General features: G+C 33.3%; 3 protein-coding genes and 1 long non-coding RNA gene across 7 annotated transcripts; 1 reads left to right on the forward strand and 3 right to left on the reverse strand.

Moving 5' to 3' along the window:
- Nucleotides 1-8,805: 8,805 nt before the first annotated feature.
- LOC150038838 (uncharacterized) lies at nt 8,806-9,757 on the reverse strand. The gene is made up of 2 exons (XR_016529507.1): nt 9,604-9,757; nt 8,806-9,493 (listed from the first exon to the last, which is right to left on the reverse strand). It is a non-coding gene; the product is annotated as an uncharacterized LOC150038838 (long non-coding RNA).
- Nucleotides 9,493-10,532, forward strand: LOC150038839 (uncharacterized). The gene is made up of 2 exons (XM_090313560.1): nt 9,493-9,966; nt 10,069-10,532. The coding sequence occupies exons 1-2, from the start codon at nt 9,683-9,685 to the stop codon at nt 10,358-10,360; spliced, it is 576 nt and encodes a 191-aa protein (XP_090169686.1). The 5' UTR covers nt 9,493-9,682; the 3' UTR covers nt 10,361-10,532.
- Nucleotides 10,533-10,580: 48 nt separating this feature from the next.
- Nucleotides 10,581-13,543, reverse strand: LOC120070117 (uncharacterized). 2 transcript variants are annotated; one of them, XM_039021982.2, is made up of 3 exons: nt 13,017-13,543; nt 11,029-12,864; nt 10,581-10,944 (listed from the first exon to the last, which is right to left on the reverse strand). In XM_039021982.2, exons 1-3 carry the CDS (start codon nt 13,081-13,083, stop codon nt 10,928-10,930), a joined length of 1,920 nt encoding a protein of 639 aa, XP_038877910.1. In that variant the 5' UTR covers nt 13,084-13,543; the 3' UTR covers nt 10,581-10,927. The 2 variants fall into 2 exon arrangements, with proteins under 2 accessions (XP_038877910.1, XP_038877902.1); XM_039021974.2 differs by having other exon boundaries at nt 11,048-12,864; nt 13,017-13,537.
- Nucleotides 13,544-23,165: 9,622 nt separating this feature from the next.
- LOC150038840 (protein IQ-domain 26-like) lies at nt 23,166-25,284 on the reverse strand. 3 transcript variants are annotated; one of them, XM_090306708.1, is made up of 3 exons: nt 25,063-25,284; nt 24,068-24,512; nt 23,166-23,995 (listed from the first exon to the last, which is right to left on the reverse strand). In XM_090306708.1, exons 2-3 carry the CDS (start codon nt 24,485-24,487, stop codon nt 23,261-23,263), a joined length of 1,155 nt encoding a protein of 384 aa, XP_090162834.1. In that variant the 5' UTR covers nt 24,488-24,512; nt 25,063-25,284; the 3' UTR covers nt 23,166-23,260. The 3 variants fall into 3 exon arrangements, with proteins under 3 accessions (XP_090162834.1, XP_090162836.1, XP_090162839.1); XM_090306710.1 differs by lacking the exon at nt 25,063-25,284 and adding an exon at nt 24,862-25,052; XM_090306713.1 differs by lacking the exon at nt 25,063-25,284 and adding an exon at nt 24,770-24,828.
- Nucleotides 25,285-25,745: the final 461 nt, after the last annotated feature.

Consider the following 25,745-nt stretch of genomic DNA (forward strand, 5'->3'; position numbering starts at 1 on the left):
AGATATATTGACACATATCCTTCACCCACTTCCTATGAACTACTTCCTCCGTTTACCTTGATATTAACTCATAGAAAACACTTTCCAAATGGAGACTACTTCCAGGGTGACACGAAGCGTCATATGAATCTCACGATGTAAACTATGTGAAGATGTGGTAGTTGAAATCTATATATCATATAATAGACTTATATTTGAACAACTTCCTCTTATTCACCAAAATCTAGATTTAAGCTAAAAAATACTTTCCGAATGAAGGTCACTTCCAGGGTGACACGAAGTACTGCTTAAATCTGGATTGTGAACTCTTAGAGACATGAGAGCTAAAAATAACGTATCGTATATGTTATTAATCTCCCACTAAAGTTTTCTAATAACTCTATCATATAGAAGCTATTAAACTGCCACTGAAGTGTTCTATTTTGGATAGATTTATGCTTAGGTTCTTTTCGACTAATAAAACAACCCTAAGTCTATGTGGTTTATCCAAGTATAACTCTTATAATTGGATTTTAACCTATGATGTCTAGGTGATAAACCATTTTATTACCTTACATCACTCACGTATGCATATAAAACTGGTTACCAACGCTCAATAATTCAGCCATAATCCCCAGGTAGGAGGTGTTCTGTAACCCGTCAACTTAAGTACCCCCAGCCTTAGACAGAATTATACACCGATTGAGTTTGTAACCTTGGTTTTATAAGTTTTAACAATTAAAACAGATGGTCAACCTACATGAGCTTGTAGCTGTTGTTTATGGATTTTAAATGTCTATCCCAATTTTATAACAATTTATAAAACTTTAGACATGCTAATCATCCACAACATACATGAGGCATTAATTTAATATAACATTTATATTAAATATAAGAAACCCTAACATGCATACTATATATTATAACAATTATAACATACTTTCAATACATGTTACATGCTTCCTATGGTGGGATTTTAAATCTAAATGGCATACTATATGCACATACAAGACTTATTTAATTATAACATACATCAAATCCATAAATAATTAAACACAAACTGATATGGTTTTAGTTTTGGCAAAAACAAGCAAACAAAACCTAATTATTACAAAACAGCTTCTAGACCGCTCTTGGACCGCTTGAACCGCTCCAAAATGAACTCAAGTAGCTTGAACCATACCCGAATCGTCTAAAGTAGACCAGCTATGTCTGAACCGGACCAGCCAAGAACCATTCGAAACTGAACTGGACCATACCACAAGAAAATCAGTCGAACCGGCAAACCTTGCACATGTTCAACATCTCGCTAATTCTCATTGTTTAGCAATGGCGACCATCGTCTAGCATTTTGCCAAATCGTTTAGTAAATGCTTGATCGTTTAGCACGCGAAAAGGTAAACGATTGTTTAATGTCATCACATAGCATTCAACACATTTCCTAACTCCCGCATAGAGGTAAACGATCGCGTAGTGCTATCGCATTGTAACTTGACGCATCGTTTAACTCCCGATCAAAGATAAACGATCGAAGTAAGCGATCGCACAAGGCTATCGTATAGCTCTTCATCACTATCTCTTAGTTCTATCGTATAGAACCAAACGATCACTTAACACAATCGTCTAGCGTTGTATGTCATCGTTCAGTATCCTTCGTGTAGCTAAGCGATCGCTTAGCTCCATCGTATAGAATATCATTGCATCGTTCAGCATTGTAGGTAAGCGATTTATTTAGTTCTATCGCATAGAAACTTCAACGCATCGCTTAGCACTTCGTCTATACGATCGCTTAGCTCTGCATCTAAACGATCGCTCAGCGCTATCGCGTAGCACTTCATCGCATCGCTTAGCGTGCATCATTGCTAAATGATCGCATAATACCATCATATAATAAATTCAATGTATCGTTTAGTTCCCATGCCAAAGCTAAACGATCGCTTAATGTTATCGTATAGCAAATTGAACACATCGTTTAGCTCCCGCAAGTACACGATCGTCTAGCATTCAATATTACAACGACCAGTGCCCATTGCTATATGATCGTCTAGCTTTTCTTCACATCGTATAGCGTCTGGAGCTAGACGATCGTTTAGCAACTGGAACCACAATGACGATAAGAACAGAGGCTAATTTTTCTGGAACTACAACTCGACCTCTTCGCTTGTTTCTTCGATTTACAACTTAATTTATACTCTAATGACTCCAAATAAATTAAAGACTTTTGGAAACACATTAAAGCTCATCAAGCAAGAGCCAATTACAAATTTAAATAAGAAATTAAAGAGAATTAAAAGCCAAATCTCATAAAACCAAATTAGTACATCAGTTCCATATTTCTCATATAAAACACCCACCAAACCAAAATTAAACCGAATTGAATGCTTATTTGATGCTTTGATACCAATTGTAGGATTGTATTAATTGTAGCGGAAGTAGAAGAATCATCTAAGCATTCAAATTCACTAATTTTGGCATAACATAAAGCATGCTTCTGCAGAAAAATGGGTTTCAAGACATACCTCTTGTAGAACTTCTTTAAGGCTTCTTCTCCAGCAGCAATCTTCTCCATATCTTGTTGTAGACCACCTCAAGATCTTCCCCACTATTCTCTTGGTGCTTTAGATTGAGTTGTGGGACTCAAAACAAGCTTGAATCAAAGGATGAAGGAGAAAAGCTCACTGCTGCAACAAGGTTGAAGAATCTTTCTTCAAACCAATTTTTCTCTAAAAAAACCTTTTGATTGCATGCCTGATTTTGACTCCAATCTCTTCATTATATTGCAGATCAACATGCAAAGAGAAGAGCTGCATGAGTTCCAGCTCATGCTTGGAGAAGACAAAGGCAAGACAATGATATGTGTGTAAGCTAGTTACTTCATAGATGGATAATGGAAAAATCCATTTTTCCATTTAAATGTGTTTTTGTTTTCTTTTCCTTTTTCAATTTTATCTAAAAATCAAATTTTGATTTAAAAAAAAAACAATCTATTTGATTTAAAAATGAAAAATTAATTAATTTCATAAATAAATTATTAAATAAAACTTAATTAATTTAATATCAAATATTAAATTAATTTTAACACATATCCATCTTTATATATTTAAATCATATTTAAATATATAAATTCTTCTATTCCGTTTAATTCTAAAATTAAACATATAATTATATCTCATATAATTACTAATTCCCTTAATTCTAATTTTAAGGTTTCAAATTAACTTATCGCACTATTCTAGAGCTAGTCCATTACGAGCTAGTAAGGGGACCTCGCGGACCTACAGATCATGGGCTCCAACGATCCGAGATTAATTGGCTAAACTTATTAGACCAAATTAATCTCCATTCGTTAACTAATGGGCCACTTTACTAAAGCCCATAGTTGCACTCCCCTCACTATAGATATATTATGTCCACATGATTTAACCATAATCAGCAAATCGACCCTTCACAGGTTGTTCCCGAGATTACATCTTATTCCTCAAGTCCCTACTAATCCTCTAATGAACAACCGGTTTGTGATTCAATCACTAAACCAAACTCTCTCAGCCCAGTGAGAGGGTGGAGCCCCTTGTTCAAGACCTGGATTCAGTACTTGAGAGAACAACTTTCTCTTATCCCTAAACCCGGTAGGTGTGAACTCCTTCTTGCACCCTATGTCCCCAGCTATCTATCTGGTCTTACCCTTGAAATGGGAGTCTTATTGAGCCGACGCTGTTGAGCCAACCCTCAACTATGCAAATCTAAGGGAAACCCGAATAAACAGGAGTTCATAGTTAGCTTAAGATTAAGATCGAGTTACCTAAGTCATCTAGGTGAAATAGTCAGTCTTAAACAGTAAACAGCGTTATAAAGTAAGAGTGACTTATTTCTTGGTCCTGATCTTATGCAAACTCATTACATAGGACGCCCCCACTCCTCATGTCATAACATGTATGAATTAGGATCACATCGTATGTAACACTTTACAACTCTTTGTAACAACTACAGAGTAGGCTGCATCCAATGGTGTTACTAGAATAAGGTACCCAACCTCATTCATGTACCATAGATCATTTTGACTATTTACTCGAACCTGATCCACTCTTATATCTCCACATAAAGTTCAAGTACTCATACAATAGTCATGGGTTTTAGTTTATTGGATTTAGACTTTTATACAATTTATGAGATCAATAACAAGTTTATTGATAATAGAAAATGTTTATCATTTTACAAACTGCAAGTTTTTAAGACATAAAACCCAACACAGGGTCGACAGAGACTCTAGAATGCTTCTAATGTAGACCTTGTTTTTCGATCTGATATAGATGTTTCCTAATTAACTTGAGAAATGTTGGTTATTTACACTAAGTTAATGGCACACATGCAAAAAGAAATAAGAGTTCAGATAGAGTAAGGGATTTATGGATGAATGGTTCTAAGTGTAAGTGGTGATTTCCTAGAAAGTTTAGCAAGCCTATGTGAGCATAATGAAGATGAGATCAAAATGATACAAATTCTTGTTTACAATTTAAATGTATGTGCTATGCATTAGAAATTCTATTCTTTATTTCATGCTAAAGTTCAACATCTCTCGATGCGAAGAACACATGTAATCCTATCTCTAGGGTGCATGCGTTGGTCATAAAGAACAAGTAAAAGATATGAGCAACTCTATCTCTAGACTTACTTCACGCTCTGACTTAATGCATTCGATAGTTAATTTCTCTTCTCGAGTGACTTAATTACTTAATTACTTTAATCAACTGATCATGGAGATTTATGCAACAGATTTCATGCTCTCATTAAGTCAGAAAATTTCACAAACACGTACAATTTCGAAGGTAAACAGATGAAGTGATAAATGGCCAAAGATAAGATTGAATTAAAGATAACCAGTGTTTATATGACCAATCTCAGCTTAATGAAATGAAATGGTGAATGAAAGTAAAGTGTGAAAAGTAAAAGTCAAGCTGCAGAGTTCAATCTTTTGTTCTCTTTAGCTTGTTTTTTATGCTTGCTACAACTAACGTGGTAGAGGAGCTGAAGAAAATATCTCTCTCAAGCTTCTCTCCAATAGCTCTTCTTCATCAACAATGAAATGGTGTCTTCCCTCCTACTTCTTGCTTGCAAATGACAGAATCCCTTTCTCATAAATGGGTGTGCACCTCCAGATGGGCAGGGGCCGACCTCCCATTCTCTTATGCAGCATTTATTAGCTTAGCTGAGTTTGGTGGATCATGCAATAAGCCTCTCTCGACCCTCCCTTTCTCATACATCTTTATGAAAGCCTCCCATATTTTGAGAGATCTAGTCCATCATCAACTCAGTCAGATCTTCTTGTTTGCTTGCTTTTCTTAGGCGAACTTTAACGGATTTAATCGGCATTTCATGCCTACGGCCCTGCAAAATTTGACTTTTTACCAACAAGTTGGGTAGCATAGTAAGGTTAGAGGTGCAATGAAATTAGAAGAGTTGGCCTATTTCGATTTTTTTTCGAAATTCGATTGTTGTCTCTGAAGTCCTTCCTGATAGATGGTCCTTATTAGCATTAGTGTCAACAGCCGTTTTTTATGGAAGGCGAGGTACTCATGTGTGATCGAAGATTCCATGGTAGCTGTCATTCTAGCTTGACATTAAGAGTATGGGGGCTCGAGATATCTAAAGGAGGTACGGACCCCTCCCATCGTACGGTACGATGCAGGTGAAAAACGTAAGCCCTTGTTTGGTTTGTATAGGCTAGGCTTACGTTTTCTTGCTTTTCTTTGTTGAACCCTCTACAATCTACCCTCTTTCGAGATATTCCAATTCTAGCATTCGTTAGCAGAAGTAGAGATAGGATTTATTACAACATTTATGTGAAAAAGAAGTCGCTATAAAGAGAAGAAGCACATCTTCACCTTCACTTGTGAAGCGCTACACTCCTGCTTACGAAAGACTACTTTCCAAGCGAATTACTGAAGAAAGTCTATTAGGAGTGGGAATCAAGCTCCAGCCCTGAAAAAACGGCCCGAGGATCGACCTATACTACTACCAAGCTCACCGTTGCCCAGCAAGGGATGGTAATAACTCAAACTTCGATACCCAAATGAATTCACCCAAAGACTTAAGACCGAACTAATCTCACTCTTTTTTCCATTACTACAATGCACCAACTGAGGTAGAAAGCGAAGCCCCTCCATAATGCATATCTATATATGTGAGTGGCTCTTTTTGGAGGCTTAGCCCAATGGCTACCACCAGAAGTGTGCTAAGTTAGTCACAGGGAAACCTAAAAGTTCTTTCGAACTTCCGACTCTATAAGCTTGGATGGCTTGCTTGTTTAGCTTGTCCCCTCTTTGAATGTGTACAGCTCGAGCAAGCAAATGGCTAGCAAGGCCGAGGAACCATAATGAATGGGATGATAGAAGTTACGCAGGAATATGACCAAAGATATATATTCTTCTTCGTGCATGTAGGTATGGTTCCTGAGAAAACATATATATATTATTAGTGAGTTTCGTCATACAATAGAGAACCTGAGACAGGATGAAATTAATAAATTTCCATGGTTGCCACCGGCTAGCTAATAGGGCAAGTAACATAATAGAGTCTCCAACGGACGATGTGAGTGAGAGCCCAGACCATAGTGGCTTTAGAGACTTCTCTCTCGACTTTAACGGCGACATTCTGAAACTATGCTGCATTATTGCTCCAATGATGGCCTTTTTTATCTCATATGTATTTTGATGGAAAAAAAGAAGGTTTTTGTTTCATTCAACCAACTATTTATGCTTATCTATAGATACTGTGTAAAAAAGCCAACTCATGTGCCGATACCCCCTAGGCAGAAGCTTCACAACATTTTCAAAAATCTCTCTTCCATATATAGATCTTCGTGGCATGAACTCAGAATTTCTTCGATTCTACTCTACTTTTCTTTCTCAATCAATAACCTCTTTGAGAGCTGAAAATTCAACTCATTCCATCACTATTACTAAGAACTAATAATAGAATAGTTGAAAGAAATCATGCTCTACTCAGGCAAGATAAGACAAGGCGACTAGGCTAAAGGCAAGGAAGAATGACATTGGACGTTGTTGCGGTTGTTCGGAAGGACAAAGCAGCTCAACCAGAGAGCCAAGAATGCGGCTAAGTCATCTCACTTGAGAATTTCGGAGTCGGGTTCGTAGCAGCAAGGACTTCTTCTTTTCTAGCATATTATACCGTTGGACTTGTGGTAGAATGTAAGTAAGTCGTCTCTGACATACCTTTCTTCTTGGCACTATTAGGTTGTAGGCCTGACTCTGAATTGAACACATACATGATGGTAAACTTTTGTATATTGATTATGAAGCGTCAAGCGTTGGTACTTCGCGAAGAGTTCCCGGGCACACTCCGAATGGTACTTCTCTTTCGAAATCTTGTCGAAGTCGTACAACTCTTCATTCCAAGGAGTGTACTCGTCATAAACCTGGCCATAAATAGGAAGGCCAACGATTTTCTTCAAGTCCCACAAGGTTTTTTTTCTTCCAATTTCGGGTATTCGTCACCCAGTTCCACTACTCACAAGCCCCCCAACAATAAATGTTTGCATCCCCCTATGGTAAGACTCTTGCGCGACTCGGACAACACCATAAATGCCAGTGTTATCCAAAATCTCCCGATGAAACAAGAGATATAGAATCTGCTTCGTCCATTCTATGAGGCCGACGATATAAGACGGAGATCACCTAGTGCAGAAGTACCCATCCCACTAAACTTGTCGGCTTCAAATTCAGCTTCTGAGAGTGGGGAACCCAAGTGGTGCTGAAAAGAAAAGTTTTTAAATGTCTAGCTCTAAAATGTCTAACTATGATTCTGAATGTGGATTGTTCTGAAGGTGGTTTCTCCTAATATAGGCAAATCTCAACAACTTAATGATTGAACTTGCATTAAATTTCATACCCTGAAGCAGCCGCCTACCACTTTTGAAATGTTCAGATGTCGCCAGTCAGATGCCCATGCCTGTAAGTGATGATTTGACAGGAAATGCACGAACCAATATATCCTTCATGTGTCGAATATTCTCAGACGCATACCCCTTGTGTTAGCCTTGACTGCAACACTTAGTAAATTTCTTTAATTCCTACGTTGAAATGCGTTAGTGAGGCAGCTTTTTACTTAAAAAGATACTTTTGTATGAATTTACTACATGTATGAAATTTTGTGTTTTTCTTTCATAATGAGTGTGTTTATATCACTAAAGATCCTAATTATTCCAACTTTGAGAAAACACCTGCAGACTTTAGTTTAGTTATTTACTTTTTGCTAATATTTTAAAAAAATCATTTAAAAAAACCATGCTAGATTTAATAAATTAAAAAAAATGTTTTTAAAAGAAAAATTCTTATAAATAGAAAAATCCAAAAAATATTTACACTTTTATAGTAAAAAGTTCTAAAAATGTTTTGTACTTTTGGAACTTCTTGTTTTAAAGTGTAAATATTTTTAAATATTTTTTTATATTTAAAAAAAGTCCCTTTTAAAAACTTATTTTGTGTTTTCAGAATAAATTATATTATGAAATTTAGGAGAAAACAAACCTAGATTTTAAAAACAGAAAATTAAAAACAAAATCATTACCAAATAACACACAAGTTTTCTAATTTGAAAATTTTTACTAAGATCTCAATACTATTTTTTAAATCAAACTACGTGTTAATATATAATTTTTTAAAAAAATAGAAATGTTATGAAAACGAATACATTGTCAAACAACTTTTCCCTTTTTCTCCCCTTTAAAAAAGAAAATTATCCAAACATGCCTTATTTTTATCCAAATATGGCTTGGAGATTAGAAATTGGAAGAAAAATAAAAGCAAAGAATGATTAAGAAGATGTTGATCATCTAATGTTTGGATAGAGTAACACATGGTTTTCATAAAACATAATTGCAATTTGTCCCCTAAGACCAAGGCCAAGGCTTCAAATTTCTCTAATTGAACAGGTTGTCCCCACCTACCAATGTTATGTGCATCCTAGTTTCCTTGCATCTACCATGTGTTTTTTTAGAGACAAGATTTTTGACCAAAGATTCTCTCTCTTCCAAATAAGATATGGAAATACCCACATAAAAGAAAGATAGTGACCCTTCTTCTTATGTGGATGGATAGAGATCTCCTCATCCCCTCTTTTTTGAGCTTATCCCTAACTTTTCAATTCCTCAATCCAAACTTTGGAAAGGTCAAGCAATTCATACCATAACACAAGATAATGAAGAATCTTAAGATAAGGCATTCAATTAAAAGCAGAGGACATTATTTATTTCAAATCTCTTTTTTCTATTCATAGAAATTTTGTAATTTAGACCCTGCCTCTTTGTGTCACCATCCAGTGCATGGAGCTTTTGTGCTTTCAGGGCCACTGGTTGACATTTTTTCTTTTGGGCCATATTTGATGATGGACTTTTTATCGGTTGTTTGAAGATCCCATGCCTCGTGAGACCTGCATTTTCCTTTTGAAAAATAAGCCAACCACTCTTGGAATTTTCTCTTTCTTTTTTATAATTGGATGCCTATAAAATATTCCACAAGAAATGTCAGAGATTCAAGGTTATTTATGTTCAAAGGGCTTATCTTTATAATATAAATACATCAAAAGCTCAAGCAACCAAAAGCACCAAACCTTATCAAATTCTGCTTTTTCTTTCTACTTTGTGTTTGCTCTTTTGTTCCTGTTCTTCTTCTTCATCTTCTTCTTCAATATGGGTGAAATACAAAGACTTGTGCTTCATCAACCATGTTCAGTTACAGTACACCAAGAGTTCCATGCTGGATTAGAAGATCAATGGACGACCACCAAGGGAGATGATCGCTACTACAACGTTGCATCTTCAACATCGTCATTTGAAGATTCAACGATTTCAAGTGAATCGCTATCTTCACTAGACTTGGCAGACGATGCATGTTCATCAACTTCGAATTCTTCATCTCAATCCAATGGACCATTAGAGGATTTCACGGAGCTTTTTGCTCAACTGCCAATCAAGTAAGCTTTGATGAATCTCTTTCATGAGAATCATAAGTATGACTCTTTAAACTATTTTTAAATTTGTTCTAAAATTTCTAACACCAACTACTCTATGTGCAGGAGAGGACTATCAATGTTCTATCAGGGGAAGTCTCAGTCTTTTACATCTCTATCAAGTGTAAAGAGCATAGAAGACCTTCCAAAGAAGGTAAATTCATACAGCAGGAGACTGAATACATGTAAGAGCTATGCAGGTGGCTTGGACAACCACAAGTCTTCTTACACCCTTCCAAAGGCTCCAACTTTTAAGAAGGCATCGAAAAGTTCTCTGTCTTTTGTCCAAGTTAGAAGAGGCAGTACTTTGGCTGGTTGTAGACCTCCTTCCATTCCTGTATATGATGAGAGCTTTTGATACCTGAGCACTTCCAACATTAAATTGGCCATTTTTTTTCCCTTAACTTTTGCTTGTAAAATAGGAATGCAAATGAAAATCATGTGGCTGGCTTTGTAGGCGATATTTACTCTCTCAGCATTAATGAGAGTTTCTAATAGAGACTACTACACTTCATTCAATTATACTAAAATCGAGAGCTTATTTTCTTCCCCAAATACACTAAATGGTTTGACGCAGGTGATACGAATGATTGATATTCTTTGTTATAGAAGATGTTAGAAATGATCAACTATTTACTTCAGAAGTTTGAACCAAAAGGAGGAAAGAATATTAACGATACTACTAAACTCTCTAAGAGAGAGAAGCTAATCTAAATGGCTATCAGTTATGAAGTCTATCTAGGATGGATTTCAGGAATACTAGAGTGGATCTAAACAAAAAATATGAACAACGGAGAGTGCTGTTCCTATAATAAGTAATGTTAAAAAAGCAGAAGAGCAAGCAATGGCAATGAAGTTTCATGGCGACATCATACGGTTTCGAATTCTGGTTGATCTTCTCACTGGGGTTGGGATTGACTTTACTTCACCATCTCCTCCCACCTACAGATGAAAATCAGCAACTTTAGACGAACTGTTCGTCAATGGTTTCAAAATATTGATATTGTCAAGGAAGAAAAATCTTACAGGTTAAAATTATCCTCACCTCTTTCTTTACGATCTTCTTTTTAGTGGTGAAGCTCCCATACGATGGGGAAGAAGTAGTGGCAGAGAACTCTGACAAAGCTTGCTCGGGTCCAGAATTCATATTCTTGCTCACTGGTTTCTCTTCAATTGAACCAGGAAAATTGCTATCTTCAACCTCAATCATCCAGTTCTTCAATCCACTTTCGTTCTTAAGAGAATTGTTGATCTCTCCAAATACGAACTCACCAAGAAACTGAACTGTTGGAGCTTCAACGTGGTACATTTCTTTGAAATTTTCCCTTTCATCACTTGAATGAATTGAAGGCGAGAGTGTTTTGAAAGAATCAACATTCCTGATAAGCTCATTTTTTGATCCATGAACATCAAAAGTGGCCTTAATTGAAGGTGATTCCTTCGTCACAACTTTCTCAGCTTTTGCAACTGGATCCTGCAGCAACGCTTCTACACTCACAGAAATGGCTGGTACTTTTGTATCATCTTTTTTTTTCTTATGTTGGAAAGACAAGACCAAACAAGTCAGCATTACAGATGATACCGTGAGTCCAAGTACAGCCTTAAGCACAGACTCAGTTTCAGTGTGCATAAGCTCAACAAGCTCAGACTTCAGTTTCTCCAAATCTTCACCAAAACTGAATAGGTTGTTGATTATCCCCTCCAAAATGGTGATTTTATCCGCCTCAAGCACAAAACTCTCAGATTCCCCTGTGTTGCTTTCAATCATTTCCAAATCTCCCCCTTCTTCCTTTTCATCTACCTCGGTTAAAATGTTAGATAACAGCTTGTCCTCATCAAATCCATTGACGTTTGGAGCTTCAGCGGTTTCATCTTCTTCTGATGTTTCACAAGATGTTGTATTTGAGATTTCAGATTCTTTTCCTTTTTCCCTATCACCAGTATCTTCAAAGTTCAGCAACTCCACTCCATTTTTTTCACCTTCAGCCATCTCCTCAGTGATACTTCCCCCAGCTAGTGGTTTTTCTCTTGCTTCTTCAACAAGTTCAGTATATTCAACTCTTACAGTCTTATCACCTCCAATCTCACCATTCAATATCTCAGTTTCTTCAATAAAACCTCTGTCTTCTGCATCTTCTTGACTGTTCAATTGGCTTACATATTCAAAATTCCTCATTGAAGCAGCCTCAGTTACTTCTTCATCGCAGAAATTACTTCCTTCTGCGAAAATGGATTCCATCACTGCATTCGACTCAAACTCGCTTGTGAGATTCAAAATTGGGAAAGAACCAGACCTGAAGGCCCCTGAAACTTCATATGAAGGTGAAGGCGAGTTCATGGAAGTGATATACAAGGTAGAAAGAATCAAACTCGCGACTACAAGCAGAAACTTCAACAACTCTTTCACAGTCCAACCTCTGTTCTCCTCCTCCTTATCTCCCTCACCTTCATCATCAATTTCATTAGATTTCCCCTCACTTTCCACCTCAAGCTCCTCCTCTTTCATTTTCCTTTCTTCTTCTTCCGAGGATGAAGTGTGAGAAACCGAAAAAGAATCCTCGCCAACAATTCTCCAAAAGATCTCCCGTCGTTTATTTGGTTTGTATCGTAGAAATCTAGGTCGAGGAGAGAGGTAATTTGTCAATGGATCATAGGGCAATGTGGTCTGAAACACATCCACTTGACAAGAAGAGGGTTTTGGATCCACTTTTGGGATTTCCGACGACGAATTCTCAGTAAATTTCGGATCCATGGCCTCATTTCGTTCAGTTAAAACCTTCTTCTTAACCACCTTTTCCATTTCCCCTAGTTTTCCCCGATCCAAATTGGCAACGGATGGAGGATAATTTTGATCGTTTTCATCTGACAAGCAAGAAATATAAACAAATTCCTTAAAGTAGAAATCGAAACTGGTTTAAATCTAAGCATAGAAAAGAAAGTGAAAGGAAAATCCAAAGAACCATGAGATATTGATTTTTCGGTGGTTTTCTTAGAAATAAGGGCAAGAGACTCACCGGATTTGGAGAACAGGGAGGGATTGCTTGTAGTTGATGATGAAATTACTTGATCAGAATTCTCCATTTGAAGATGAAGCGAGTGAAATTCTTGATGAAAATATTGAGGCAAAGGAAGAGAATGAGCGGAAATAAGTCCTTCGGGGATTTGATTGGACTGTCAGTTTCGTTTTGTTGTTTAAAAATAGCCACTTGAAATTTGAAGATTTTCGAACGTTGGAAGTGCCAGACTGTCGGTTTGTTCAACTGTTCATGGAACTCCAGAATTGGGCTTGGATAACTTCGAAACTCCTTGGCCCATTTAGCTAGAAAATTGGACCCAAGCCCAACATCAAAAACATTTTGTATCTATTTAGGTTTTTTAACTTTCAAAATTATAAATTTGGTTGTTGAACTTTTAAAAAATTAGAAGTTGTGGGTTGGGTTCTATTAGATTTAGAAAAACCAATTTTATATTTAAAATATTAATTAATTTTTAAAATTTTAAAATTATTTATCAAACATCAAAATGAAAGTTGAAGACCTATTTGCCCATTTTTAAAGTTTAGAACACAAATTTTAAAATTCAAACATTAAATTTATAATGTGTTTTGTATATATTATTTACCTAGTTAAATAAACCATTAATTTGTTAATGAAATATCAATATGAAAAGAAAATTTTTAAAAATATAACTGTTCATACAAGATTTCAAAAGAAATTTATTTCATGGAACTGGAACTTGAACTTTATATTTGTATTAATTTTGTAAAAAGTGAGTACAATCTCTAATACATAATTCTTTAAAAAATAAACTAGAGTCTTTGGACGACGATCGGCTTTGACTGGTTGATCTTCTTGGATGAGGTCTTTGGGCTTGTTGGCCTTCTTAGATGAGGCCTTTGGGCTTGTTGGCCTTCTTAGATGAGGCCTTTGGGCGTGTTGATCTTCTTGGATGAGGCATTTGGCTTGTGTGATCATGAGGCCTTTGGCTTGTGTGATCTTCTTGGATGAGGCCTTTGGGCTTGTTGTTGATCTTTTTGGATGAGACATTTGGGCTTGTTGTTGATCTTCTTGGATGAGGCCTTTAGGCTTGTTGATCTTCTTGGATGATCGGCTTTGGGCTCGTTGATTTTCTTGGATGATCGGCCTTCAGACTTGTTGATCTTCTTGGAGGATTAATGTTCGCACGAGACTTCCGGAGAAACTTGTTTCGATGATTAATGTTCGCACGAGACTTCCGGAGAAACTTTTTTCGTGGAGTTAAATTTGAGTTAAGGTTGATGTTGAGGTTGATTTGATGCGATGTGGTTCGATCTCTAGTACTTGATCTCTTGTTTCGTGGAGTTGAAGAAAAGCACTGAATATTCTTGAAGGGAGTTGAAGAAAAACACCGAGTGCAGCTTTAAGAAGTCTTTTGATGGTAGAGAATTTCCTATAATGCAAATGAGGAAAGCTTCCCTATTTATAGAGCTCCCTGATGGGCTTCATGGACTTGGGTCTGGCCTTGATTGACCCATGCACCTGGCCTTTAGGTCTAATTTAATTGGACTTAATTCTGGTCTTTGGGCCTAATTAATTGAACTTATGCCTATTTTGGCATTTTAGGCCCACATTAAGCCCATATTTGGGCGTAACTAGGTCAACACCCAAATTATAACGTCAAATTGATTGAAATTAATTTTACTCCATCGACGTCTGCGACGAAAACACAGAATTTGTCCTCAATTTCAATTTGAGACACATACCAACTCTTAATTGATCACAAATTTGACGATTTCAGAATTCTGTCATTAATTTAGCAAATGACGAGGCGGTCCGTAGTTGATCCGAAATTTCTCCTCCAACAATAACAATTGTGCATTTCAAATTTTTAAAATGGAACTAATTGTTTTGTCCTCTCCATCTCCATTTTTGAGGTTTGATTCACACTAACTTATGTTGAACTAAAATATATATGTTATGATGACCAAAGAAGTTAAGGTCGACGACATTCACATCTCAGCAGCTAATTGAATAACGTACATAGAGCTTGTTTGGCCAAAAATAATGACAATAAATTTTAATAGGTTAACAACTTTTTTTAGTCCTCGAATTTTCAAAGATATGTATATTTAGTCTTCGAATTTTGAAGGACAGGTGGGATTTCCTGTTGGGGAAACGGTCCCGTGGGGATTAATTCCTCATTTTCCCTATTAATCCCTCGAGGATTTCCGACTAATTCTCCGTGGGGATTCCCTTGTTAATTTCCGTTTAAATTATTATTCCCTCGAGGATTTTCTTTTAAAACTCATATATATATTTGAGTTATAAAAAATAAACAAAATATAATAGACACAAATCCATGAAATAAGATAAATAAATTCTACGTATTTCCAAGCTCATAAATCTTTGAATCAAATTCTATAAATTCTACACATTCGCAATCTCACAAACCATAAGACAAATTCTATAAATTCACAAATCCACGAGTCAAATTCTACAAGTTTACATATTAAATAAAGTTCGGATAAAAGTTTGAAGTAAAATAAATTCAAATGTCTTATACAACAACCAATGTCTTCAGTTTTGGGTCAAATAAATATAAAATAAAAGTGGGTCCAGTAAATATTGGATAAAATAGATATAGGTTTGGCTAATAAATAGATATATAATTGTATATATAATATTATAGTTATAAATTATAATTTTGAGGGGACCGGTCAGGGTCGGGGCGAGGATCCGCTCTCCGTCTCTACCTCGTCTAGAGTCCCCGATTTGACTCTTATTCCCAATTTGACTCCTAACGTAGAGGCCACATCCCTATTTTTTTTGCAAATAGATTTAGAATCACCCACTTTTGCACTTAATCCTAAAATTGTTAAAATGGTAATAGAATTACGGTAAAAATTACACTTTTAGAGAAATATTTGTTTGATACATATGTTTATTTCGTCATTAATTTTAAAAATGTTTAAGAGTTCATTAGATTTTTCAATTTGTATCTATTTGGTTCTTAAAATTTAAAAAGTATCTAATATGTTTTTAAACTTTTAATTTTGGGTCAAATAGGTTAACCTATTCAAAGTTTTTTAAAATTCACAAATCTATATACATTAACGTTGTATTTACATACCTATCGAGATCTTTTTATTTGAGATTTTTCTAGATGAGAATCAACGCAATCAACCAAAACTCATATTTGTTTAACAGTTTTTAATATTTTGCCTAAGAATAAGGTATTCTCAAACATCCTCATTCCCACAAACAAAAGTTTTCTTTTCCCTTTCAAAACCGTGGGTTTTCTATTTTTCCCCTATTCTTCGATTGACATTATCTTTTTTTGTTTTTCATTTTGTATATAATTTCAATTTGTACATAGTTATTTAATTAATTAATATTTATTTAACAAATTAATATAAATATTCATTTTAATAAATCAATAATAATCTAATAAAATATTTACTTGTCTTATTTTTATAATAAAAATTTATTAAATATGTAATCATGCAATTACATAAATTATTAATTAATTTACTAATGATATCTCAAAGAGATTTAATTAATAAACTAGTATTTAGTAAAACTTAATTAATACGAAAATTCATTTTTCAATAATAATAATTGATTACTTATTATTTTTTTATAATCAAACAACTATCATTGATATTAAGTTTTAATTTGATCTTTCATAGAACATATAATCACTATTGATATTTATAATAAGTTAATTTACTTATAGTAATTAATTTTTATTTCTTCATTTATTATTAACCTATTATATTTTTATCTCAATTTTTTCACTTTTATATAATATATTGTTTATTAAAATATACTTTATTGGATTTTATAGGATGAATTAAAAATATTGCTTGGAGTTTGATTCGAAATTCAGTTTTTCAGAATAAATTTTTAATTAAATGTCACCTTCATCATTTCAATTTAATATTCCTATGCTTTTGAGTTAAATTCAAAAAGTCCAAGTTTATCTGAAAAGAGTTACAAAATTTATCCAAAATTTTGAAGTTTTATTACTTAAAACGTAAAATAAAATAAATGGTAAATGACAAACTATAAGTGTATTATACTATTATATATAAAACAAATAATTAGGAGAGAATGTTTAGCTCTTCATTTTGGAAAGCATATAAATTAAGAATTTTTTAAATATAAGGTTACACTTAAATGGAAGGTTAGTATTATTTGACTGAATGGATTTGGTGGAGAAGAAAATAAATCTAATGTTAGATTGTGACAGGCTCGTGATCTCTGTTTTACAAATGTAATGATTCTAATTTGAATGGGTCAAAATAATGACTTGTACTAAAATACCAAATTACCCCTCTTTCAACTCACGTGATTGTAGCTGCTAAAATCACATGCGTCAGATGGTACCACGCGTAGTTCCCCCAAAAAACCACACAAAATGACAAACTCGTTCAACCAAATCAAACTTCTACAATTCTACTAATCATTGTTTCTCTATTAATCATTCTATTCTTTTTACTCTCTTATTATGATGGTCACTCCAGTCCTTATATTACCTTATCTAAGGTTTAGTTGCTAATCATTTCAATTTTATATTTAAAATTTGTGTTTTAGGATGATTTTTATTTTTCCTAATTAAATATTTGAATTCTTAACTAAAAAGTAAAATTGATTATAGATAATATATATATATATATGACTAAATATTTAATTTCAAGAGAATGATCCATTGGATCATTTCAAGAAAATGAATTATTAAACTAAGTGTGGAGGTCGATTCATAGGACTAACTATAAGGGACAAAGAAATCACATACAAAATAGATCAAAAGACCAGTAATTACTATGAAGACAAACCCATATGGTCGGCCATGGAAGTTAAAAAAAAAAAAAAAAAGTATGGAAGCAATCCTAAAGGATGTGTCTATGGTCTACTATAATACAAATTATGCTTAAATGTTTCTATTAAGCTAACTACATGTGCTTGGATCTGCCAATGAACGAACTTATTTGTAACATTAGTTTAAATAGTAACGATCAAATTCATTATCGAAGAGATTAATTAGTCAAGTGACTAGTACATAATCATTTTTCTATATAATCAAGAGGGCCAGGACATTTGAGGTACAATGAAAATATTCTGAATTCTCTAGCTCTCTCTAATGATTAGTAACTTGATCGTTAGAGTATTGGTGGCCAACAACATATCGGTGTAAGGTTTTTTCTATTTGTGAAGGGTGATTGTTCGATTCCTTCTTAACATTACAAATTCACATTTGGTACCAAATTTCGGTATCAACAAGTTTTTTAAAACTATTTTTTTTTTAGAATTCAAAACTTTACATGGTTTTTAAAAACACTCCTAAAAAATAGATAATAAAACAAAGAAATCAATAGATAGAAGTATTATTTAGTCTGAAAACACTACTTTCACCTATTTGTTCCTATGTTTTGTATACATTTTAGATGTGTTTCTGAAATCAAAGCCAAATTTTGAAAAGTAAAAAAAAAATATAGTTTTTAAACACTTGTTTTTGGAATTTCAAATTTGGCTAAAAAATCAAATATTCATATAGAAAGATAAATCTATAATTAAGAAATTGTAAGAAAGCATCTAAACATTTTTTAAAAATCAAATAGTCATCAAACATAACCTAAATTATAAGTTTAGTTTTTAATGCTTTCAAATTTTTGTATAATAATTCTCTCAACTTTTAAAATTTTCTAATATGTTTCTCAACTTTCCATTGCTATTTAATAAGTTGGATGAAACTTAAATTTTTTATCAAATAGATCCTCTACTAATTTATGTTCTATATAGAATTCTCAAATGTATTAAACACAAAATTAAATAGGATAATTATTTTAAATGATAAAATTGTTGAAAATATTATTGCTTATCACGGTCTATCACTAATAGACAGTGACATTTTGTTATATTTGTAAATAAGTTGGCTCATTTTCCTTTATTTGAAAATAGCTCAATTAAATAGGAAGTGATCTTAAGACATAAAACTGAAGTTGTGGAAATATTAAACACAAAATTATGTGACTGGCAAATCAACTGGGAGTGTAAGTTCTCTCAATCTATTTGGAGTTGTTTATGCCCTCTCATATTACTTTCTTTGGTATTGGGAGGGGCTGGATGTTGTCATTGGATTATTGGGATCTGGTGAAGGGGCTCGAGTTCAAAAGAGGAGATTGCACCATGTGTAGTCTTTGGAATCGCTTTCGAGAATGAGGTTTCTGATATCCAATCTTTCAGTAGGGTGATTGAGATGCATTTAGCGAGTTGGAGGGATCCTTCAACACCTCGATTTCTCCTTCTCCCCCTGTTGGGCTTTCTTCTCTTCGCCCTTGGTGTCCCCTTGACATTTCGATTCGCAGCATGGTCCACTTAGGAGGGAAGAAGGGGGCTTGGTTGGATTGTTCATGATCAGAATGGATTTGCGTTGTCATGTGATTGCATGTTTTCCGAGGAGGGGTAGTATAAATTTGCTTGAAGTTGAAGCCATCTTAGAGGGGTTGTTGGCGATTCACCATAATTGGAAAAGGGTCAATTCCCCTGCTTATTGCGGAATCCAATTCCATCGAGACTATTGATCTTATTAATGAGTTGTGCTTCTCCTTATATGATATTCTAGTTTTTGTGAGAGACATTAATTTTGTGGGAATTATTATTGATGCATTGCATTTTTGTCATGTTCTTCGAAAGGCGAATAAAATTATTCATACTTTTGCAGTTTTAGCTTCTTCTCAAGGTCTTTCTCACTTTTGGAAAGAGTTTTTTTCTTGTTGTATTCTTCTCATCATACTTCATGAGGAGGATTCGGTTTAGGTCCTTTGATGTTTCTGTCTGTCTAAAAAACAAAATTAAATATATAGGGATCTTTAAGACATAAGAGAAGATAAACGCAAACAAAGTTTTGTTTAATGAAATTCAATGACTAAAGGGCTTCACTTGTTTAATGTTTTCAGATTCATTGAATTTAAATTCTAAAAATAATATTTTTATATTTTTATTGTATCCAAATTTTGAATTTTAAATTTTAAATGAAGATAAATATATCTAGAAATACATTATATCTATAAACTCAATTCATTTTTTTAATTAGAATATATTATGTAATGTAATAATAATTATCCAATCTTTTGTAGTACAACAATTCTGAAGTTGGGGATTGAACCTCCAACCTATAGAGATGAAACATATGCCAATACCACTAAATCAAACTCACATTAGCATTGTACAATTATTTTTTTTAACATAAATCATGTTCATAAATAAAGTAATAATAGTTTATTTTCAACTAATGTTTAGTAGGTAACTACATCTTTTATGATTTATAGATATAATATCAAACATATTAAGCAATTGTTTAAATTAGAATCCAATTTATTAATGTGCAATCAAATATATATCTAAAAATATGAAATAAAACCTTATCTTATTGGATCCTTTATTTTCAAATTGTGTATTAGGGCAAAACTTCTTATTTAACCATATGCATTTTAATAATTAGGAATCAATATTGTTTTACAAAAATATATGCCAGAATTCTGTAAGGAAATCATGAATATCATATTTTTCAAAGGAAAAAAAAAAAAAAGGCAATTCTTACCGCTAATTATGCTAACTGCTAATTTGTATCGATTTTCATTACAAATATTCTATTTCAAATTGTACCTTAAATTCAAGTAAGTGTTACAATTTTTCTTCTTTGATAAGCTTTAGTTTAAAGGATTGTTTAAGAACATACTCTCTAAATGAAATAGAAAATAAAACTTGATAAGATTTCAGACAAAATGACATCATAGCCATATTTTTGTTAAATTTTATGAATTATAATAACGTTATTGAAATAATTAATTTGTGCATTAATCGAACTAAATTTTGTGTAAGGCTTAGATATTATAAAAAAAATTATTGAGTTAACAAAGTTTTTTGCATTTATAGTACTTTTCCAAGTCTAAAGTACAATTTTATGAAACCAAATGTTTGCAGTAGACATTGATACTATTTTCTTAAAATATATTTTTTTTTAAAAAAAAAAAAAGAACTCCACAAATTTGAGGATAAAATTTGGATTTTCTCTTTCGTTTCTTTTTCTTTTTCGTACGTATTATTTATGCATAAGTGAATCATAAAAGAAGGGGAAAATGTCTATGAATAATAATAATAAATTTAAATTATATCCAATTTAAAGAACTTTTTCTAAAGTAAGAAGCAATAAAGAATCCTTCTTGTTTTAGTTCTTTTTTTATTAAAGAAAAAAGAATAAAAACAAAACTATTATCGAACTTTAAATAATGAAGTATTTACGTGTGAAATAAATATAAAAATAATTATTCAATAATGGAATTAGGGCTGTTGGAAAGGTAGAGCGTGTGAGGGTTTATTTATTTATTTAGATAAAAGTGTGGGAAAGTCGTTTTCTCTTCTACTACAAATGACCCCGACTTGTACAATAATGATAATAATAATAATAAATAAATAAAATAAAATGTTACCGAATCGCAATGATAGAAAAATTGTATTTAAATATACAAAATTAAATAAAACATTCATTTTGAGTAATTAAAAACATGTTTTCCTATCTAATTTTAGATAGGAGGAAAAGAAAGTATAATATACAAATTATCATTATGAAAGTCGATATAAATTAACGTAATTATAAGTTTTTTTTTTATTATTTTGAATTACAAATTGTTAATTTTATGATTTTCTTTTAAGTTATGTTTAACTATGCTAGAGTGAAGATTTGAACGTCCTACTTTATTTATTTATTTATTTTAATGATATAGGTATTGATTGAGTTTATGAGTTTTCTCAACTAAAATTTAAAAATAATAATTAAAAAAAAAAAGAAATCTTGTAATATACAATTTTTGTTTTGAAATGGTAATAAACATTATATTTTATAACTTAATTATAAATTTCAAACCTAAATACGAACTCTATAAAGCTATCATAATTCATAAATCTAGAGACAAGATACAAGAATTCAAACTTCCACACTTTAAGCTACTATAATATTTAAACTTATCAAACTTGTGAATCAAATGTACCTTATTTAACAATTGAAGTCCATCTTTTTGAAATCTGAATAATAAAATAATAAAAATATAGATCCTATTTATACAATTATACTAAATTTATTAATTTTGTATATTGTTATTGAATAATTTACTTCTTCGAAATATATTTACTGAATTACTGAATAAATAGATTCGAAAAATACAATAAAGAAAACTACAGAAAATGAAACTACAGGGAAGAAAAATAATATAAAAGGCAAATACTGATTAGAAAAAATCACAAACTAATATTTTCTTTAACAAAATTAAAGAATAATTTACAAAATACAATATTGTCCTATAAACTTTTGAAGTATCTAAATAAATATTAAATATATCTTATACATTTCTTAACCTTAACTTTCCTTCCTTTTCGTATTAACTATGTTCTAGTACTTTGAATTATATATATAATATCATTGACTTGCTGAACGTTTTTAAACTAACAAATTGTTAAACATTGAATTGAAAATTTATGGTAAAATTGGACGCAAATTTCAATTTTATATCTAATTTGATTAGAAATTCTTTTAACAAAATTGAAGGTATCATGCACCCACAAAAAAAAAAAAAAAAGGTTAAGGAACTTTAACACTCCTAAAGTAGAACTCAAAATAATAATAAAAAAATATCAATCTTTCTTTTTCTTTTTTTTGAAAATTGTTTAATGTGAGTCTTTCCATTTTAGGCACAACGGGAGAGTCTTATATGTTCAACGACATTGTTCTGATATCCCTAGTGACTGTATTATGTATCATGAAGGAATTGAGTCTTGACATCATTTATTTTTTGACTATCCTTCTAGTAAAATTGTCTTAGATGACATGTTTTTAGAGGGTCGATATTCCCACATAATTTCGCTTTGGAATACAAAGCTCACTTGTATAAGTCAATTTAACTTTGAAAACAATTAAGTTTGAAATTTTATTTATAAACTTAGGATTAAATAATAGATTTTGGACCCTATATTACGAAGAAAGTCATACGATTGGAAGTTAGAAATCTATATGATAAAATCAAAAGAGTGAAATTCTAAATTTTAGTACTATAGAACTAAATTAAAACATGCTCAAAATTATCAAAATAAAAAACCAAATATCATATTTGTTTTCAGCTAAACTTGTGATTAAAAATAAATTGAACTACCATTGAGAAATGATGAATTTACAAGAAGACTCTGTTTCACACTCAAAAAAAAGAAAGAAAGAAAGAAAGAAAATCTCAAAATTCATCAAATGCTTCTTCTCCTTCAACCCCATTACAGCTTCTCTGCATCCTAACACTGCTAATGCTATTCCTTGCTCCCATTATCTCATTCAACGCCACTCTTTTCTTCGTCCATATCTCCGGCCTCTGTTTCGGCGCACTCCGAGACCTTAATTTCGCCTTTGACGATTTCGTACTCGCCATGTAATTCGGATAATTCCCGTACCCACGATAATACCCTTCCCCATACACGCTCCTCCCCGGCGTCGCCACCGCCCCCCACCCGGACCTCCCTCGCCGCGGCGTGCTTTGTGCCGTCGGCGTCGACATCCTCCCACATTCCTCTCCCCCTCCCAAGCACCACTCCCCTCCCAAATATCTCGCCGGCGACGCCATTGTCCATAAGTACGGCGACGGCCGCTCCTCCCCCAGCTCCGATACCAGGCTGTTGAATAGACGGGATCTTGATTTGGGTCTTTTGAACAGTGTGTCCATTTCTACGATTTTTGGGTCTTCCGTTTCGTCGGAGTAAAGGGATCTGACGTCATCCTCTGGGTATTTCTCCGGTTGGGATTTGTTCTCTTTGTTATTGGAACGACGACGAGCTCGTTGTGATCGGACGGTGGTTTGTGCTCTGATTAAAGCTTGCATGCTCTGTAATGTTGCAGCGGCTCGTTTCCGGACGAGAAATCCTCTTACTAAAGCTTGTAATTTAACTAATCCTCTTAATGCTCGTAGCGCCTTCCTTGCCTGCAATTTCGAATTTCAAATTAACTAATTGGTTACAAAAATCAGTAACGTATTCAAATGATTCATATTTACCAAAAATCCTCTGAAAACGTTTTGAATTTTAAGAGCAGCCATAATTTCTTTCCCTCCATTCAGCAGAGCACCTCCTCTAGTTTGGTTCGTAAGCCTAACAACGGCCACCGCCGCTTGAGCTGCCGCCACGGCGGCATCAGCAGCGGCTGCAGACGCCGCAGCAACTGCAATCGCATGCTCATTGCGCTCCTCCTCTGACTCTGCAGGATAAGATCTCTGCCAATCGGCATCTGCCACCGCTTTTCTCGGCGGCGGTGGCGGTAGCATCTGAACATTTCCGGTGAATTCCTTTCCAGATTTGGAGAAACTCCATCGATTCTTCTCTTTTTTATCACCGGCAGGTAAAAATGAATTCTGATCGGCGCTCTTCTCTCTCTTCATTCCCAATAAGGCCCTCAGCCACCTTGTAGCTTTCCCCATTTCTGGTTTTCCTCTCTCTGTAATTCTGAGTATGAAGCCAAAAACAGAGTCACAAGTGGCCCAAATGAATGTCAACAAACAAAGCCTAGAGAGAGAAACTGATCCCGATTGGGGAACCTAACACAAACCTAGACAGAGAGATAACTAACCAAAAAAAAAAAAAAAAACAAAAAACCAATTCACATTCAAAACAGTCAAAATCCAATGTGCGTTTTTAACAATTCAAAACAGAGAAGAAGAACATAAAAAAATCCAAAAGCAGAGAGAAATGGAAACGCATACACCCAGATGAAGGTGAAGAAGAAAAGACAAAGAAGAAAACCCAGAAGAGAGAAAGAAACAAAGAGTGAGGAACAGAAACTGAATACAAAAACCTTAAAAAAGAAGAAGGAAAATGGGTTTCCTTTAAAAGGGTATAATCTGACAGATCCTCGTGAAAGATAAAAGAAAAAGGTAGGGATTAACAAAACTTGAATAGAAGGAAGACAAAAAGAAAGGAATTGTAGTTAAAAATTGTGAATGAAGGGAAGCAGAAGAGAGAGAGGGAGAGGGTAATGTTAGAAACAAAAACTTACTCAGTTGCTGAAATTTAAAAAAAAAGTCTGAACACTTTGTTCACAGATCAAATCGGTTCAACTTTCAAGAAGGGGCAGCGAGACCCCACCATTCAGAAACAAGAGAGAAAGAGAAAAGGTGAAGAAGAAGAAGAAGAAGGTTTCATGGAAGTTCTCTGAAATTCTCTCACTTTCAGGAGCAATATGTACTCATTGAATAGAAAAGCTATAAACTGCCAATCCCGTGATTTCTTTTGCTGTTTCGTTGTGTGTGGATATTTTTATTTTAAGTTTTAAACTCTCAATTATAATTTTCAATAATAATAGTAATAATAACAACTCTCAATTATTATTTAAATAAATAAATCAATTAACTCTAAATTTAAATTTTACTCTAAGACGCCGTTTGGAGCACAGAGTTGTTTATTATAATCTAGTTATTATAATTGGATTATAATAATATGTATTTGGGGTATAGGTTATTTTAATTTTGATTATAATAATATGTGTTTGAGGTATAAATTATTTTAGTTTAAGAATGAAATAATAAATACTATAGCAATGAATAAAAAATGTAAAATAGTAAAATAGTAAAATATTTATATTCTCCAATTAGCTATAGTAAATACTGTAACAAATGAGAATTTTGAAATAGTGTTGACTATAGATAATTGTGAAATATAAAAATAGTATTTACTAAGAGG

Source organism: Benincasa hispida, chromosome 1, assembly GCF_027475165.1.
Source record: "Benincasa hispida cultivar pf3 chromosome 1, pf3_genome.v1.1, whole genome shotgun sequence".
NCBI classification, from domain to species: Eukaryota; Viridiplantae; Streptophyta; class Magnoliopsida; order Cucurbitales; family Cucurbitaceae; genus Benincasa; species Benincasa hispida.

Bases quoted from the DNA above. Each gene is read 5' to 3' on its own strand.
- LOC120070117 (XM_039021974.2), bottom strand. From the start codon at position 13,083: ATGGAGAATTCTGATCAAGTAATTTCATCATCAACTACAAGCAATCCC. The intron at 12,865-13,016 runs GTGAGTCTCTTG...CTTGCTTGTCAG, and splicing joins CTCCCTGTTCTCCAAATCCG to ATGAAAACGATCAAAATTAT. The intron at 10,945-11,047 runs GTGAGGATAATT...TTTCATCTGTAG, and splicing joins AGAAGATCGTAAAGAAAGAG to GTGGGAGGAGATGGTGAAGT.
- LOC150038839 (XM_090313560.1), top strand. From the start codon at position 9,683: ATGGGTGAAATACAAAGACTTGTGCTTCATCAACCATGTTCAGTTACA. The intron at 9,967-10,068 runs GTAAGCTTTGAT...CTCTATGTGCAG, and splicing joins TTTGCTCAACTGCCAATCAA to GAGAGGACTATCAATGTTCT.
- LOC150038840 (XM_090306708.1), bottom strand. From the start codon at position 24,487: ATGGGGAAAGCTACAAGGTGGCTGAGGGCCTTATTGGGAATGAAGAGA. The intron at 23,996-24,067 runs GTAAATATGAAT...TCGAAATTGCAG, and splicing joins ACGTTTTCAGAGGATTTTTG to GCAAGGAAGGCGCTACGAGC.